The sequence below is a fragment of the Lepisosteus platostomus genome, chromosome 11 (genome assembly GCF_059453375.1).
Source record: "Lepisosteus platostomus isolate fLepPlt1 chromosome 11, fLepPlt1.hap1, whole genome shotgun sequence".
Taxonomy (NCBI): Eukaryota; Metazoa; Chordata; class Actinopteri; order Semionotiformes; family Lepisosteidae; genus Lepisosteus; species Lepisosteus platostomus.
Window position 1 is genome coordinate 45,875,799 of NC_142621.1, and position 17,819 is coordinate 45,893,617.

The 17,819-nt window shown below is 44.5% G+C and overlaps 1 protein-coding gene and 1 long non-coding RNA gene across 3 annotated transcripts in view; one reads left to right on the plus strand and one right to left on the minus strand.

The window, feature by feature from the left end:
• On the plus strand, positions 1-15,661 carry LOC148652830 (CD276 antigen homolog). 2 transcript variants are annotated; one of them, XM_088600037.1, is made up of 6 exons: positions 1-177; positions 8,362-8,466; positions 8,710-9,042; positions 9,545-9,850; positions 11,112-11,234; positions 12,614-15,661. In XM_088600037.1, the coding sequence occupies exons 2-6, from the start codon at positions 8,397-8,399 to the stop codon at positions 12,643-12,645; spliced, it is 864 nt and encodes a 287-aa protein (XP_088456163.1). In that variant the 5' UTR covers positions 1-177; positions 8,362-8,396; the 3' UTR covers positions 12,646-15,661. The 2 variants fall into 2 exon arrangements, with proteins under 2 accessions (XP_088456163.1, XP_088456164.1); XM_088600038.1 differs by having other exon boundaries at positions 8,365-8,466.
• LOC148652831 (uncharacterized) overlaps positions 15,251-17,819 on the minus strand; it is a 4,844-nt gene continuing 2,275 nt past the window's right edge. The window contains exon 2 of the long non-coding RNA XR_015925434.1: positions 15,251-17,448. This is a non-coding gene — a long non-coding RNA (uncharacterized LOC148652831). The remainder of the gene's footprint in view (positions 17,449-17,819) is intronic.

The window sequence follows — 17,819 nt, forward strand, 5'->3', positions numbered from 1 at the left end:
GCGTCGAGGTTTGTTTTTAAAAAAAACAGTCAGATGAAGGCGGCTGGTGTCACACGGTTACAAAAGTGTCGCGCTGTTAAGTGTTTGGTCTTTTCTGCGCCCGAATTTCGTGACGGGAAAGGAAAGGATTTGTTAAAGCGTCCACACTGAACTCCTCGAAGGCTGTTGTCGGCTCAGGTAAGACATGTTCTCTTAACTGGCGATTTACAGTGACGTGCTGGGAGACGCAAGACTGTTGATATCTGTTACACCGAGTCGACGGTGCGCTGTCGGAGCTGGTATCGGTTTTGGTCAGAGCAATTTCAATGTCTTCAAATCTGTAGTGCCACATCTTCCCCGTGGCTGCTGTATGATGGGACTTCACTCAGGGGCTGACGACTACACGAGGCACAGCCTCTCGTTTATAACCTTTTCTTGAGAAATCCGAAGAACAGCTCATTTTAGATGAATGAATACTTTTTACGATGGAAATGACTTTGGTCGATCTCAACGAGCTTGCTTTCTTTCTGCAAAGAAGCCGATGAAGGGGCTTCAACATCACGACGGGCGTCTTGCTCCACACCCCCACCACCCTTTGTGTACAGAAACGTCTACCGCTCTGAGGTTTTAACGCGCTTCCTCAGGGGTGTCCATTGGGGTCCTCCTGTTCTTCTTGAGATTTTGTGCTGTTTCAGTGCCAGCCTGCTACTGTATGATAAATACTATAATATATTAAAAATAAATCGAAGCCATTGTCACATCACTTTGAATAACCACTTATCCAGTTCAGGGCCATGGCAGCCCAGAGCCTATCGCAAGAAACGTTGGGTGCAATGTGGGGGTACCCCCGAACGGGGCAGTCCATTCCACCACAGATCAATTGAAGTATTTATCCTTAACTGAATCACACAACATTTTTCTCAGTTAAAAACTATTTCAGGGAAAGGGAAGTCTGTAGACGTCTTGATCTTAACATTTTAGGGACTTTCCAAGAGGCATGTCTGCTTCCTCATGGTGTTAGCTAATTTCCTGTGAAGGCCTGAAAAGAGGAAGGCTCTTGAAGCAACAGGGACGTTCCTGAGAAATGTGTGTCCGTCTCCCAAGTCACCTAGAATCACTTTTAAAACACGACTTGTGAACCAGACACAACAGGTCATGATGTGTGGGAGTGCAGGTGGGTTTATTTAAATCAGAGGCTGCCCAGGCCTGCTCCTGTTAGCCCTAGGATGTGTGCAGTTGGTTGTCAATACTGGTGCTGTTGTGACTTGCTCATTCGTGATGAAGGTGTGTGAACTGATATGTGGGTGGGAGTGTTGCCACCCACTTTTCACCAGCTGATTCATATAAGGAAAAGTTGCAGGTTGCAGGTCGAAGGTTTGGGTTTGGGTTTGTGCTTCTAGTTGCGCTTCTTTTTAAAAAACCTTTTCTGCTTTAAAAAAAAAAAGATGGATAAGGCAGATTAACTTGAAAAGAGGTGAAAAGGGCAAAACGTGGCTTTCGTTTTGACAGTACTACTCTCTCCCTTCCTTACTTGGCAACATCGTGTGGACTTTCCTAATTAGAATCTAAATGCAATCACCCAGCAAGGGCAGTGCAACCTACGCATGCTGACGTTGCTGCTAAAATTGTGATTTGTTAAGTAAATTAAGATCATTCAGGACTGAAATCTAAGGACTCTTCTGTCCTAGGCGATCATTCTCTTAATTGAAGAGATTTCTTGCCTTTCTTTTATCAGTACCGTACAGGGTTAGGACTGAAGACCCCTGTGCTGAACATGAGTAGAAGGAAACAAACACTGGTGCATCTGTTGTGGAGGTTGTCAGACAAAATTCAAAGTTTGGTTGGCAAAAACAGGATTATTTGGCAATCTTTTTAAAAAGCACAGAAAACTGCTGATGTTGCACTTCAAACGATGGCATATTGGAGCCCGGATAATGAATAAGAAATATACATAGTCAGGTCAAAACAGTTTCACTTCTCCCAAATGCTTAGTGAGGACGAATTAAACTGGAACACTTTTTTTCTGCACTGAGCTAAAGAGCAAATATTTTATCTAATTTCCTGTTTTATTATTTAACAGTGAACATAAAAATTGAATGTAATTTTATACAGTACTGGAAGAAGAACAAAAGGATTTGATTCATGAGCGCTGTCCTGAACAGTCGATCAGAACTTATCCTTGGACATATAAAAGCTCAGTAAACAGATTTCATGAAACCAATACTATAATAATAATAATAATAAACTTTATTTTATAAAGCACCTTTAAATGTCACTTTTCAAAGTGCTTTACAGAATGACAACAACAATAAATAAAAATAATACACAAGATAAAACACAATTACAATACACAAAGACCGTGGATGGTGGTACTAAGTATTATAGGCGCAGAGGGGTAAAGAATGGAACCAGTTAAGTAAAGGCTCTTCTAAAGAAGAAGGTTTTGAGTCTGGATTTGAAGGAGTTTAGAGAAGGTGACTCTCTGATATCCTTGGGGAGAGAGTTCCAGAGCTTGGGGGCATAACAGGAGAAGGCCCTGCCACCCATAGAGTGTAGACGGGCGTGGGGGACAGTAAGGAGAGCAGAATTAGAAAAGCGAAGGTTGTGAGGTGGGTAGTAGGGCGCTAATAGTTCAGACAGGTACTGAGGTGCCAAGCCATGCAGAGCCTTATAGGTGAGCATGAGGATTTTAAAGTCCACACAGAATTTGACAGGAAGCCAGTGCAAGAACTCCAGGATAGGAGTAATATGATCACTTGCACTAGACCTGGTCAGGATTCTGGCTGCCAAATTTTGGACAGACTGTAGTTTGTTCACTGTGGATTTAGACACCCCAGCGAGTAGAGCATTACAGTACTCAATTCGGGAGAACACAAATGTGTTGATCAGCTTTTCAGCCACAGTTAGTGATAACATAGGGCATAGTCTAGCGATATTTCTGAGGTGAAAAAAAGATATTTTGACAATATGCTGCACATGTGGGTCAAATGTTAAGGTAGAATCGAATTTCACCCCAAGGTTTTTCAATTTAGACTGAGGCTCAAGTACAGTACCATCTACAGATAGGGTTACAGGACTGGCTTTACAAAGTTGATGGGGGTGCCAATAAACATGACTTCAGTGTTGTCACAGTTAAGATGAAGGATATGTGGAGTCATCCAAGTTTTTATGTCAAAGATACAATTAGATAGAATAGAGACGGCCACATCAGTGTCAGCTTTGGTATGGATGTATATTTGAGTATCATCAGCATAGAAATGATAGCTGAGGCCATGTGATCTTAAAAGCTAACTTAGTGGAAAAATGTAAATGCTGAAGAGCAAGAGGCCCAGTATTGAGCCCTGAGGAACACCAGACTTGACGAGACCAATTTCAGACCTAAATCCGCCAAGAGAGACAAAGTGACAGCGATCAGTGTAAGTGATCAGGTAAGACTTGAACCATTTGGGAGCAGCGTCAGAAACTCCAAACACAGTCTCAAGACGAGAAAGTAAGATGTCGTGGTCTACAGTGTCCAAACCAGCACTGAGTTCAAGAAGGATGAGTACAGAAAGAGAACCGGAATCAGAATCAATACTAAAACTGAATTATACATGAAAGGATTTGGTTTTGAAAATCAAGGGATTCTAAGTGGGGTTTGGAGGCGTCCGAAGCCACAGAATCTCTCATGTATCTGGTCAAGAGAAGGATCTTGTGGAACCTGTACATTGGCACAGCAAGATCGCCTAAATCAGTAGAGATTTATCTCGGCCTGCGATCCGGACTATGCTCATGCAATGCTTACTGCAATTCAGGAGCAGCTTGGGGCAGAGTCCAAATTCCAGCGAGAGCTGGCACCAGTTGCAGAGGATGTGAATCATGCGCTGATGTGAAGCACCTTAAATTAGCACAAGAGCCACTCCATTCGGGTTGTGTTGGAGCCTCAGAAAGGCTTTACAGCAGTCTAATCTTGCCGAAGTAACAGTGTGTAGCGTTATTGTCACGGACGTCCAAAGGGACAAACCGTGGGGAGCAGGAGAGCAGAAAAAGACCCATATGCGTAGCGGCGAGACGGGAAGAAGGCCCGGGCTCCAAGTGCAAAAAATTCAGGAATGCCGTATAGAAACCTATGCCCTCAGGGAGCGGACGTGGGGCGCCCTGGTGCTAGGCGGGTCTCAGGACATCCGAACGTCAATGCTGAGCCAGGACAGAGTGCAAGACCCGGAAATATATAGCCCAAGGGAAAGAGAGGGACAGGAAGGACAGCAGACCGGAAACTAGGGACAGGACAGAGAAGGAGCGCCCTCTGGCTGCAGAGGGCGTGACAGTTATTATATCCCCAGGGAGAGAGGGAAGGCATTGGGCCCTACTCTAAACTAAGCAGTGTTACGCAGGTGAAAGAAAGATGCACTTCTGAGATTCCTGATTTGGTCTGCAAATAAATCAGAGTTTCATCAGCATAACAGTGAAACCCAGCAGATTGTACTGAAGGCCTATATTGTTCACAAGCCATCCACAATAGTTGTGTACTTTAATTCTTTGTGTGGCATGAGTCAAGGTGCCATGCCTAGTCCTTCTATGAGTTTTTAGTCTGTAAGTAAACAGTTATAAAAATCACAAGAAGGGAAGAAATGAAGATTTAATTTTCTGTCTTGCTATGCCCTGTATCCTGTAACTCTAAACTTTAGCTCCACAGAATGTAAAGCTTTTCAGTGGAGCTATAGAAGTATTGTCTTTGATCATACTGAGTTTAAAAGGATCTGGGATAATGGCTGGCTTTGAAGTCTATAATAGTTCAGTTTTGAGAAGGAGATCTAGCATAATGCAGCACCTAGGATTCTAGAATGAAGTTTTAGCAACGAACGATCGCATGGATTTTGACCTCTCCTTTCGACCCCGGGATTTTGCTCTTTTGGACTTCGCCTCACGGACTCGTTTGCCATCTCGGACACTCGCTACGCATAGGGTTCAGCTCATTTACTGACGCTCTGGGGTAACGCATTGAGCTTTTCTAGGACTTTGAATTGTTCAGGAGTCTTAATTGAGTAAATCGGCTTACTTAAGTACTGCTGAGAATAAAGCATAGGAGAGGCTGGGATCACATGGACCAGGACTGTGAAATACTACAGGAGATGCCTGTTCAGGGATAGAAACCTGTTGGATATTGGTAAAAAAACAGAAACAGGTACAGTATGTGAAACAAATCTCCTTACTAGATATTTAACTACTACTTATCTTCAAACCTTGAGCACAGAGCATTGTCTGCTCAATACAGAGGGGAAGGTATTTTATGTAGCTGTTTTGTTTTCCTTGTGGTTTCCCATTTTCCTTCCACACTGACTACTGCGAACAGTACGAGATGATGGGACGTGGTGTCGGACATGGTCACAAAAAAGAGAAGCACGCTTTACATAAGAAAGCAAACACTTCCTCCTTCGCTGAAAACAACCCCTTCGCCAAAACAATGCAGCATTATTTAAAATGTCTCCCAGCTGGAAATACTAGTCCGACTCCCCGATTACGAGAAGACCCGACCATTGTTTTTTTATAAAAACAAAAATTCTCCGAACCTTTGCATCACGCAGAAGATGTATTGTCTCCTCTCTCTTCTGTCCGTTGGTATAGGGGGTTTTGTACAGCTGAACACCCTGCTGGGGACAGCAAAACATATTATATTATGCTTGGACTGAGCTTTGAAAGGAGGAGGGGGACTTTCAGAGAAAACTCCCAAAGCATTTCCTTAGAAAATCTGATTACTGTCAGGCTCCTCTCCCTTTCACACGGTGATATATTTAGTAGGGCTCCGGTGGTAGACAACTGTAAATAATCTACTTGCATTTAGCTAGTAAGAGTGCTTTCAGAAAGCAGACATGCACCAGCTCTGAGAGAAAACCTCACCCTCTCTCTTAATCCCTGTGCAGAGCAGAAGCATCATTGTGGGGGGGCTTTGTTATAAGGGCCCTCAGTATCCCCAGATGGGATACAAATGTCACTTGGTAAGCTCGGTCATCATAGCTCCAGGTAATTGTGGGTACGCCCATTGACTTACCCCCGACAACTTGTTTTAAGGTGACCCCACCCCCTCCAACCCTGCACTTGAGCATGGGCATCTCTATGGGAATGGGAGGAGAGCTCTCATGTGGACGTTAACCCCATCCAGCGTCCCTGGTTCCATCTGTCCTAATGGTGTAGCCATCTTTAAATTAACACTGCTTAAGGAGAAGATTGAAAGATTTGATCAACAAGTGTCTGCTTTTCACCAAAGCGACGCCTGCATGCTGTCACGATCGCAAACCCCTCCTCTTAAGGGCGCTCTAGCCCTTCCTTGTTTGTCTCATCTCCCGCACCTGTTCCCCGTTCCAGCCCCTTTTCAGTTCCCCCTTAAAAGCCAGACGCTGACGCTAATCCGGGCTCTGCATTGGTTCCCCCATCATGTGAGCCCGGGACCTGGATGCACCTGGCTCCGTTATGCTTTTAGTTCCTGTTCCTGTTCCTGCTCCCGTTTCCCCTGCCGGTCCCGACCCGGTTCTGGTTTTAAATCGTCTGTCCCGGATGGATTGGCTGGCCTAGGACTTCTGCCCTGTTTTTTCGGATTTCCCCCTTGACTCCTCCCCAGATTGTTTCCCTCGGCCTCACCTCCCCCGAGCACCAGCACTCCGTGGACACGCCCCCCTGTTTCATCCCTGTATCCTGCATGACTTTTTAACCGTGTTTTCTTCACTATCCCTGGATCGTGTTGTCTACATAGGGTCCAGAAAGAACTTCCCCTGGCATCTACTGTACCCCCTTAAATCTGGAAAAATAATAATCTCTTCTGCATGGTTCCAACACTCAGCCAGTGCGTATTGGCTTTGATTTGTCTGATCCATTTTGTTTTTTTGTTGTTGAAAAGTTTTGAAGGCAGCTCTGTTTTTGTAGCTCTCAGGAGTGTGGAAAATGGTTCTGGAGCCTAGGGGAGTGACAAAGAGAGTATCTCTCTGTGACGCAGTACATCATAAATTTCTCCCTAAACCTCAGCCAAATGAAATAAGTATGTTTCCCTTTCTCTAAGAAATGCAGCCATCGCCAATGAGGAAGTGCTTTGATATCAACATCATACTGGCACTCTGTAACAAATTAGTACTGTGGGGGTATTCTGCCACGTCATCCCAGATGTGTATATTAACATCAAAGACATTGCAAACCATGAGACACTACAGTAAATATACCTTTATACAGTACTGAGAGACATCTAAGTGCAACAAATGCTATTGATTCCAATAAATGGCTTTAGGAAGTCCAGAACAAGGTACCCAGCCATTTTGTTGAAGCTGATACCCTGGTTTCTTTCTAGTGAGAGTGATGGTTTTGATGCACTTTTTTTCTAACATAACATCACTTTATTGGCCCTATACAATTTCTTGCATTAGTAATTCGTCTTTTCGCATGCTCCAGCTTGCTCTCCATGAGGCACAGACACACAGAAAGGGAGAGAAGCTGGGGGTCAGAGCGCAGGGTGAGCCTTTAATACGCCGCCCCCGGAGCAGCTGGGGTTAAGGGCCTTGCTCAGGGGCCCAACGGAGTAGGATTCCTCTGCCCGCCGCGGGATTTGAACTGGCAACCTCCCAGTCACAGGCGCAGATCCTGAGCCACAGAGCCACCGCTCCGCCCCTTGTGTTTCACTAGTTCATTTTCCCAGAAACCGTGTGGGACTGGATGTGTCTTCTGAGGTTTTGAGTTTTTTTTTGAAGACATCTCAGATAAAACACCTACGAGGCTGTGAGAATGATGGAGGGAAGAGATTCTGATTCGAACAGTATTCATTGCTAAGAGCACAGGAAGGCCAGGGTTAGGGTCTCTGTTGCCGCATTGAAGTCATATCAGTGCCTTGTCTGGAAGAAAATAAAGCTGAGTTCACAGGGGAAAAAGCTGTATAAAAAGATTCTATGAAAAAGAGCTGCCCGTATGGTGAAGATCATGAAAAACACATATTCCTCTTGCTTCCCCATGCAAGGGGTTAACACCTTTACACTGGATGGCTGGACTGTATTCCCTTTCCTGTTCGTGGGATCTCAGTGACGTTATTTGCTTGAAAAAGAGCTTTGTTTGTAAATGGAAATCGGTGCCAGCAGCTGATTGTTGTCTCCTGTTTTTTTTTTAATAAGTTTCCCAATCGGTTTCTGAGAGGAACAGATGTTCCCCCAGCTGTATGTTCTTTGGATGCATTGGATTGTTTTAGAATTAGCGAAAACAGCAGAAGAATCATCCAGCTTCACGCCGCTAAGAGGTCAGGTGGTGCAGTCGTGGGCTGGGTAGCAGTATAACCCCGACAGCTTCTGGGTCTTGGGTTCAATTCCAGCCTCAGGTACCTTCTGCGTGGAAGAATAGCTTATTAATTACTGAAAATGCAACCTTCCCTTTCAGCAGGTTTCACCAAGCTAAGAATCATCCAGTACGACATGGACAGAAGTGCTTGGCTGTTTGCTGTGGTGTTTATTGTTGAATTCACCAGGGTAACCCCCTCTGACAGTAAGTGTATTTTTAATTGCATTTCCTGTTGTAGCTATAGAAGTGAATGTAGCTGAAAGTACCTAACCTTGAGTGACAACTGAAAGAAGATGGATTTGTGCTTGAGGACCATTCTTTCTTCTGCACTGTACACCTTCTCATTGTGCTGTGCCTCTTGGAACTGTTTGAACACAGTAAACACACTCGTATAGTGCATTAACCTAACACTTCTCAAATCAAAATCTTCTTATTTTAATTCCACAGAGCTTGTAAGTATGCACTGCCAGTCCGAACACCATGGGAAATTTGGCCAGGACACAAAGCTCAGTTGTATCGTGAACAGCACCTCTTCAGAAGTCAGAATTGCCAAATTACTTTGGAAGAAGGAATCTCAAGGTTCGGTGTTAACTTATGATTATGGCAAAAAGAAGGCAGAAGATCCTCGTTTTGAGCTAGCCCACCAAAGTTGGGGTCCAAACAATTTGGATGTCTCTTTGTTGGTGAGAAACACAAAGATATCAGATCAAGGAGCTTACTCCTGTGTGGTTTTGACAGACCGGGGTTTCTGTAATGGTGTGACCACACTGCAAGTCACAGGTAAGTTTCAGTGGCCTTAAACTCAAAAGGAGTTGTACTGAAAACAGTTAGCGTATGAGTGATATCTGAACTGTGAACACTATAAAAAAGCATTCCTAGTGTATTTTAAAAGGCTTTTTGTATTTAAAAAAAAATACAAAAAAAATTAGACTAAAAGATATGTCCTTCCTGGAGAATCATCCAGCTAAATGTTTAATCCCTGAAGTAGAAGGAAACAAAATGATACTTGTTAGGACTCTTCAAAGCTCATTACTTCCAAACTCTTCCTGTGCCCTCCAGGTCTGTGTTGTCCTTGTAGGCAGTGATCTCTCAGCCTCAAGACTGGCCTGAGTAGAGCAACAGCTCTCAGGCACAATCTCTTCTAGTTTACTCTTGTCTCTGGAGAGACTGAGATCTCTAGATGACATCTGCGACGAAGATGTGTGCTTGTGTTTGAGTTACTAGAGGAAACATTTCAGCCGGAACACAAGCGCTGACTTTGGTTTTTCCCTTTCCATTACAGCTGCATACGCCCAGCCCGTCATGAGCTCCATACCAGCAGAAAACATTCAGGAAGACAGCACAGTGGAGATTTTCTGCAACACGAGTGGGGGTTACCCTGAGGGAAGAATCATGTGGCATGACCAGTATGGCACAGACTGGACACGGAGTGCGCAGACGAAGGCAGTGCTGACCGAAGACGGGCGCTACAATTTGACTAGCAAATACACAGTGCTCAAGTCATCCTCCAGCTCTCTTGAATACAGTTGTTCAGTACATAATAGTCAACAAGTCAAAGAGGGAAAACAGGTCCATCATCTGATGTTTGGTAAGTTCACATGCATGTCTTTATCTCTTGATTGCTTCGACTCTAATGCTTCCATTATTTTGCTTTTTTTTTGCCTTGCTGATCAGAATGCAGCATGACTTGACCTGGTGGCACTCACATTGTGCAATAATGTGTTCATGTGGAGCCACAGACAGATTTACTGTATTTGGCTTTCAGGTCTCAGATGGGGCTTTTGCACCCTTGAGAAAGATACTGACAGGCTGCTCCGGTACAATACCCTGCTGTGTAGATGAATGCTCTCCAGGTCTTCATTCTGTGTCCAAGTCAAAATTTTTGATGTACTTAAAATGCAGGGTCAATTTAAAAGCTCCATTTAAAAGCATTTTCTTTTCTGAAGTCTTAATAATAAAACAGATCTAGGAGGGAATCTGCTTTTCCAAGATGTGTAAAGTTTGGATCCTGGTATTTAAATAGCCCTTATATCAACGCAAAGAACATAAGGTATTCTGTAAGCTTGGAGCCCTGGCACAGTTGCAGTATTCAGAGGTGCCAGTTTTTGAGAGGAGGCCTGAATGTCTGATAAGATGTGTAATACAGCCGTAATGACCTTTTTGTGGTGTGGTGACCCCGTGGCCTAATGGATAAGGCATCAGCCTCTGGAGGTAGGGATTGTGGGTTTGAGTCCCATCTGGGTTGTGTGTGATCACATGTAGTGGGTGGAGAGGTGACACTGTGGCTAAGGATCTGTGCCTGTGGCTGGAAGGTTGCTGGTTCAAACAGAGGAATCTTACTCTGTTGGGCCCCTGAGCAAGGCCCTTAACCCCAACTGCACCAGGGGCACTGAATAAATGGCTGACCCTGCGATCTGACCCCAAGCTTCTCTCTCCCCATCTGTGTGCCTGGGTGTCTCATGGAGAGGAAGCTGGGGTATGTGAAAAAAGACAAACTCCTAATGCAAGAAATTGTATATAGTACGTATAAAGTGATTTTATCTTATCTTTGTAACCCGATGGCGCACACTGTAATTCTGTATGAGCAAGGAGCAGGTATTGAACAGCAGGGGTACAGCTGTGCCCTGTACTGAAAGCAGTTCACACCTGGACCGTGACCTTTGTGCACTGGGGTCCCCTTCACAGCTGTGTGCATTTTTAACTTCCAACCCACAGGCAGTGGCAGATCGTGTGTTGACGTGTAGCGATCTTATTTCCGATCGCCCGGTGTTTGCCGTGCATGTGTACGTTACTGAGGTATGAAATGTTGGTGGAGGTGCAGTGTGTAAGCGCTCCGATGTTTCTCCCAGGTCCTAATAAGATGGAAGGCCCCAGTAACTCCACTGCAGTGGCAGCTGTGTTCGTTGTGGTGGGAGCTCTGGCCGCTGGCATTTTGGTTTTGTTCCTGTTTCGCCGAAGGAGGAACTCCGGAGGTGAGCCATGCTTTCCTGTGCGGAGCTGGGAGGGGGACTGTGGAGGGCATGCAGTCACTCGCCGGAGCCAGGGTGGGGGTGGGCAGGCAGGCCTTTGTTCAGGCACGTCGAGGGCTGGCATGGCAGGCGAGAAGGGGAAATGACGCAGTCTCTCGGGGGTCTTTAAGGTGGAACGGAGCAGAACTGCTCATGCAGGCACCGTGACTGTGCTTGAGGGCCATGTTTGGTCTATCAACGGACTGAAGAATCACTTGGGCGAGACATATATCAAACACAAAATTCAATATCATGCTACATTACAGTGAGGATAGATATCCGCCAAATTACCAACACATTCTTCTCTAACAGTTATAAGCCGGAATAGCTTTAGGATGCAACAATCCTGCTACCCAGAACCCACCTGCTGGCTGGGGAGCTGTGGGCCGCTCACTGATAGAGGCCGCAGCGCAGCGATGTGTGCAGACAGGGGTTCGAGGTCAGCGGTAGAAAGAAGAGCAGCCCATAGTGATCTTTTCTGACTATCTCCGTTCTGCAGAATAACATGCCTACACTTAAGTGCTCACCTTCACCCATAATGATGATAGCCTCAAAGATCCTGGGATCGATTCTGGCCTCTGGTGTCTGTCTGTGTGGAGACTCGGGGGAATCTCTGAGTTTGCATGGGTTTTTGCTGGGTGCTCCCATTAAAGATGGGTTGTTGTCCTTTTCTGTGTGTTGAGGGGAGCGGGGGTTCAGGGGGATTTCATCCTTGTTCCCACTACTGTTCCCATTACAAAAAATAGTGTATTAGCTGTGGGGCTATAGAGAACTTGAGTTGGATGGCTTCCTCTGATGTTCTGCTTCTTGTGAAGAATCTTTAAAGTCTCCACAATTCCATTTTTGATCCTACTGAGATCCTTAATGTGCTTCCATCTAGCTCAGCAGTTCAGTTCCCAGACCTGGTCCTGGTGCCCCAAACCCCTGCTGGCTCTTCATTCCAGCCCACCTTCATTAGGCAGCTGAAGCCTTACCTGATCCAAGAAGCTGCTTCATTGGAATATTTGCGTTTTGCTTCTAATCATACGTTTGGAATTTTATTTCCCTTACAAAATGCTGTGGTTAAAGCTCCAACATGTTTAACAGCTGGGAACGGACAGGTCTGATGAATCTGACTGTTATTAACCCAATAGATTGTCTAAGTGAGGACACAGCTGGGTGTAAAAGCCACAGTGGTGTGGGTCACCAGGGTGAGGACTGGGCACCACTGATCTAGCTCCGTTCACAACCTTGATCCAGCGTCCTGGAGTCGTGCGTCGTGACAAAGAAAAGGGGTGCAATTTAAAACTAAAACGCTTGCCAGCAAAGGTGACTGACAGCAGTGTTTTTGAATTTGTCGACAGCTGGTGACTACACCGCGAGAGAGAAGTGCTGAGGAGAGGAATCTTCTGAGCTGGCAGGATGTTTGATTCACTGTCTGCTAACAGAGAAACCCACCAGGGTCAGCCAGCAGGGCCTGCTCGTGTTCTAACATCTTGTGGACCTGCCTGCCTGGTCCCCTAAAGAGAAAATCTTCACTGCTCCAGGCTCCTCTTGTAACTGATATTTCAGCTTTAATGAAGGTTTAATGTCGTGAATTTCTTTGTTTCCTATCGTTTCAGTGCCCTTTCCTCAGCGGTTTTGTTTGCTTTCCTCCCACTTTCTCTTTGTGCCATGGAGACATTACAGTGATTCTACAGGACACATGCCATCAGTAGTTGAAATGTTAGGAAGGGGGATTGCAGTCTATAGGCTTCTGTTGAAACCCATGTTGATACCCTGTCTTTCACAAGAGCTGCAGTTCTGGAAGAAGGCTCTCTTAAGACAAATCTGCGTTTTGACACCATAAAAAAGATGACGATTTTTTCATTTGACATTTGTTCCTACAGTATATGAATGGAGGCCAGATATGATGAGAGCTCAGAATGAGGCCAGGGTAAATACGGTAGCCACCATCGCTTCTGTTTCAACCGTTGAAAAAAATAATACAATAAATCAATACAATATAACGTTGGAGGTTTTTCCAAGATCACCAGGCTGCCATTGTGTAAGTTTTGGAACAGCCTGACAGATTTCTTTTCTCCTTTTGTTTTTACTGTGATCCACTTTAGAAGCCTTTAGACAGTGAACCACCCAAGTTTCAACTGCAGTTGAAACAGTGTGCAGTTACAGGTGGAATATATTTTGCAATCTTTTGGCAAAGGACAATCACAATGTGTGTTACAGGAGAGTGTGTGAGTGAATATTGCCTGTGTTTCCATTATACTTTTAAATGCATGTGTTTGCATTTTGTTTAGTCATGCTCCTGTTATTTGTTTAAAGCGAAATGATTTACCCTCCCATCCTGCAGAATGTAGCCACAATGTTTCCTCATTTCTTATTTTTCAGTTTTTCTCTTCATAATCATGCGGAACATCAAAAATACTGTATATATGTTTATTACTTCTTAAATCCTGGATGTTTATACAATTTTATAATCTAATTGTACAATGCCAACGTACTAAATCTTTTGGAATCACTGTATTTTTATATGTTGTATAGTGATTAGCAGTAGCTTTTGGGATGTTCACTGGTCTTGGCTGAGCCCCAGTGCCTGCTGGTTTGCAGTCTGACAGAGCCCTGGGTTTTTAATGAGCATCATGGCCCGTCGATGGGGTGGGAGGGGCAGGCGGGCTTGTTCAGAGCTCAGGGTGAGCCCTCGGTAATGGCAGGCTGGAGTCTGGGCTGTGAGTGGGACCCCAGGAGGCGAGGCGCTCCGAGGGCAGTGTGGGGGTCTGAGTGGGCTGTTCTGTCACTCGGCAGTGGGGAGAGAGCGTTGGCGCTCCGGGGGTCCCGCCGGACCAACGGCCTGAGCACAGCAGCGCAGCACGCCACCCTCCTGCCAGAGCAGGCCGCGAGACTGGCCAGCGGTTTCAGACCAGCATGGGGGGCTATAACGAACAAGCTCTTTCAAATACTCCTGTAAGGAATCGGAAAGAAAAGAGCTGGATTCCCTCCACCTGAAGGAAGGTGTGAAGTGGGAAACAGGCTGGGTGAGTACTGGCAGGTGCTGGCATCCTCCAGGACCAAGACTGAAAAACTCGTAACACCTTTGAGAGACAATGTTTTCTTTTACCTTTGTTGTCATGTTTGTGTAGCACTGTTTGTTTTCACTTCTGGGTACATTTTACCCTGTTGATGTTTTTAATTGTTCGTCAGTTTCTTCCACGAGTAATCCTTGTCTTTTAACAAGGATTCATCTGGGAGTCTTTTATTAAAACACTCAGCGTGGAGAATCCTAGGAGCCAACGCAGTATTTCAGCCAGAAGAGAATGGTAAACCGGGTGAGGATGTACAGTAATTGAACAAAAACATCTGCACTCAGCTGCACTGTCTTTTTCCTAACGTAAATGACATAAGGCGCTGGCCTTTCACAGCTCTTGACCATCCTGAAGAGTCACTGCTGTGGTGAAACGTTGATTTATTGTGTTGTGGTAATTAAAAGAGAATCAAAAAACAAATTTCTATTGGCTTGGCATGCAGGTAATGGAGAACTAGTGTAGAGTTTCAAAACTCATTCTGGGACAATAAAAGGAGTGAAAGGCCTTCAGTTCCAGTTCTCCACGTGCCTTCAGCTGTGGGATTTTGAAATGGCAGTGTCTGGACAGACGAAAGCGTGTCTTCACGAGTGAGGGTACAGGTTTTGTGCTCGGTAGGAGCAACAAAGATTGAACTCCTATCAGAATGACTGTGGCTTGTGAGAGTTACTTGTGTTGGGTTTTAATAATATCATTGCGGATACCAATCAATAATGAATTGTATATACCTGTGTAACATTTAGTGCCTGTTATTTGCACTCCAAAATAAAGACACCTATTTTTTAAGTGTTGGCAACTGTGTTTAAAAAAATACCATTTTATACTTGCCAGCAATTTTTTTTCTCAGGTTTTCAGGCCGCTGGGGAAAAGAAACAGCCCAAAGTTAACCTTGAGAGCTGGATGTGATGGGTCAGTGACTTTGTATGGCAGGGCTCTGATGGGAATGGCTGGTTCATTCTCCGATGTCACAGGTAGCTCTGTTGTGATCATCTCCCCTGTGCTCTGTGTTTCCTGATGGAACGTATTACTCGATCAGTGTCCCACAATCTTTCAAAACTGAGTGTAAGACCCTCGGAAAACCTGCAGGAACATGTGGAGTGGTAGTACTGGCCTGTCGTCAGGTAACACTAATAAAGCAAGCGGAATGAAATTAGAATCTTTAACAGAATGGCGCATGTATTGATAAGCAATCATTACTGTTGTGATCATTTTCAAGATGAATGTGCTACTGAGCCATTTTTACCACCGTGATTTCTTTGGTTGGGGGAGGGCAGAGATTCTTTGTTCTGTTGCTTATTTTACCTAAAAACTAAAAATAAAGCACATTTACAGATACGTTTTATGACTCTTGAGTGTTTCTTGCCATCACGGCATTCTCATGCAGCTGTTTCAGTAGTGAGTTATAACCTTTCTCTGTATTGTGTGACTTGTAAAAAAGTAGCAGTGTGTAAAATGAACTGCCTTTAGATTATTGTAGGTCCAACTTAAAATCTCTGAGTCAAAATCGCCACACCTGCACAGGCTGAAAGGCCTCTTTTCATTTATAACTGCTGTTAGTTTCTTCAGAGTTACAGAGTGCACACCAGGTTACCCTGAAAGGGTATGATTAATGTTCTGCAATTCATACTGATGCAATGCAAAATTCTTTACAGTGCTTCCTGACTATATACCTCACCACAACTACTCTCCCTTCCAGTCCACTCCAGTGGAGCAAACAGCTCGTCAGCTGAGTATCCGATAATTAACAAGGTCACTTTCATCACTAAGGTGCTGCTTGTACTCCTTAGAAAGAGGCAATAGGACCCACACAGACTGCAGGGTGAGCGCCCCCCACTAACACCTCTTCCAGCAGCAACCTTAGTTTTTCCCAGGAGGTCTCCCATTCAGGTACTGGCCAGGCTCACATCTGCTCAGCTTCAGGGGGTTGCAGGGTGATATAGCTGCTGCCAATGTACATAGTTGCTCAAGAGCCAGACCAGTCTACTTTATAAAGGCCTTCGACAGCAACGTGTGAATCGAAGTGAACATTTTGCAGTGTTTTTGTTTTTGTGGTTTCTTTTGCAGGGAACATCCTCATTTATTTTCGACAAGGGGGTTTCAGATCTGCTTGGACAGATGGCAGAGCTGTGAGAGAGTCATTTACAAAGCGAAGGAATGTATTGTCACCGATAGCATTAGGAGTGTGCTCCTTCATAAAAATTGAAGAATAGGCAACTATTTCAGCCTGCCATTAGCTGACTTGTCACATCAAGTCTTCTCTTTTTTGGTGTTTTCTGAAATGAAATTCCTGTTTCGGTTCTTGATCGTGGTTGAGAATTGGACCTGCTGAGATTGTCCCAGGGGGAAGTGTTGGTCTCCCAACCTTACCTACAGTTATGCAAAAACCTGACCCTCTGCTGCTGTCGCAATGCACAGTTCGCTATCACGCCCTGTTGTCCACATTGCAATACGACGGGTCTTGCGTGACCTGCTGTCGCGATACGGCGTTACTATCGTGACACTGACATTTATAGCACACTGCCGGTATCGCGACACGCCATTACTGTTGTGACTCCCTGTTTTAGTCCGCTTGATATCGTGACACTTATCGTGATATCGCAATCCGTCTCGCTGCATACTTGAGAAGGGAAAGAGCGAACTCCGTATAGCAACATGAATTATTAACTGATCGCCGATCGCACCTGTCACACTATTGTGAACACCAGGAAATAAAAGATTTTAGTTTTCTTCCGATTTCAGAGGGGTTTCTATCTTTTATTAAAATTACTTGCTTGACGAGCTCCTGCACCTTCCTGATGTATCAGTAGTTTTCGCTCTTTATGGTATTGTATTGCTTCAGAATAAACGTTTTTAAGACTAATATCATACTTAACAATAGACGGATTGAATTCTTGGGTGAGTGCACCGTCAGCTCCATTGAGCTGCTGCCTGTTACTGGGAAATAACCTTTCCCCTAAATACATGCACATACACGCACCATTTTCACCGTTCACGATTAAGAGGCTAGTTTATTCCTTGCTTTTTTATATAAGGATTTTGTTCCCAAATACTCCTGCACACATTCTGTAATAAAATCCAGCACGTCCATTGGCAGCAGCTTGTGCAGAATATTCCAATGGAACCTGCCGGGGGACACGAGAGAGATGAGCGCTTGACAGGGGAAAACTATCTTTTTTATGATCAGTATTTTTATTGAACCATCTATATGCAACTTAGGGCGCAACATCCAAACGTGAACATTAATTTAAAAAGCAAAACAGGTAACTCGCGGGCAAAATGTAAAACCACGACATGGATTTTATTGCTAGACTTTGTTTTTCAATACAGTAAAAACAATTTCAGCTGGGTTTTCAGACTTTGCACTATTTTCCATTAGAATAGATTCATTCGGGAGTTAAAAACCTTATTGACATTTAAAAAAATAACATTTTTAAATAGCTTACATTTTATATGAAAACAGGAATAAAACAAATTGATGTGGTGTTGTTGTTGT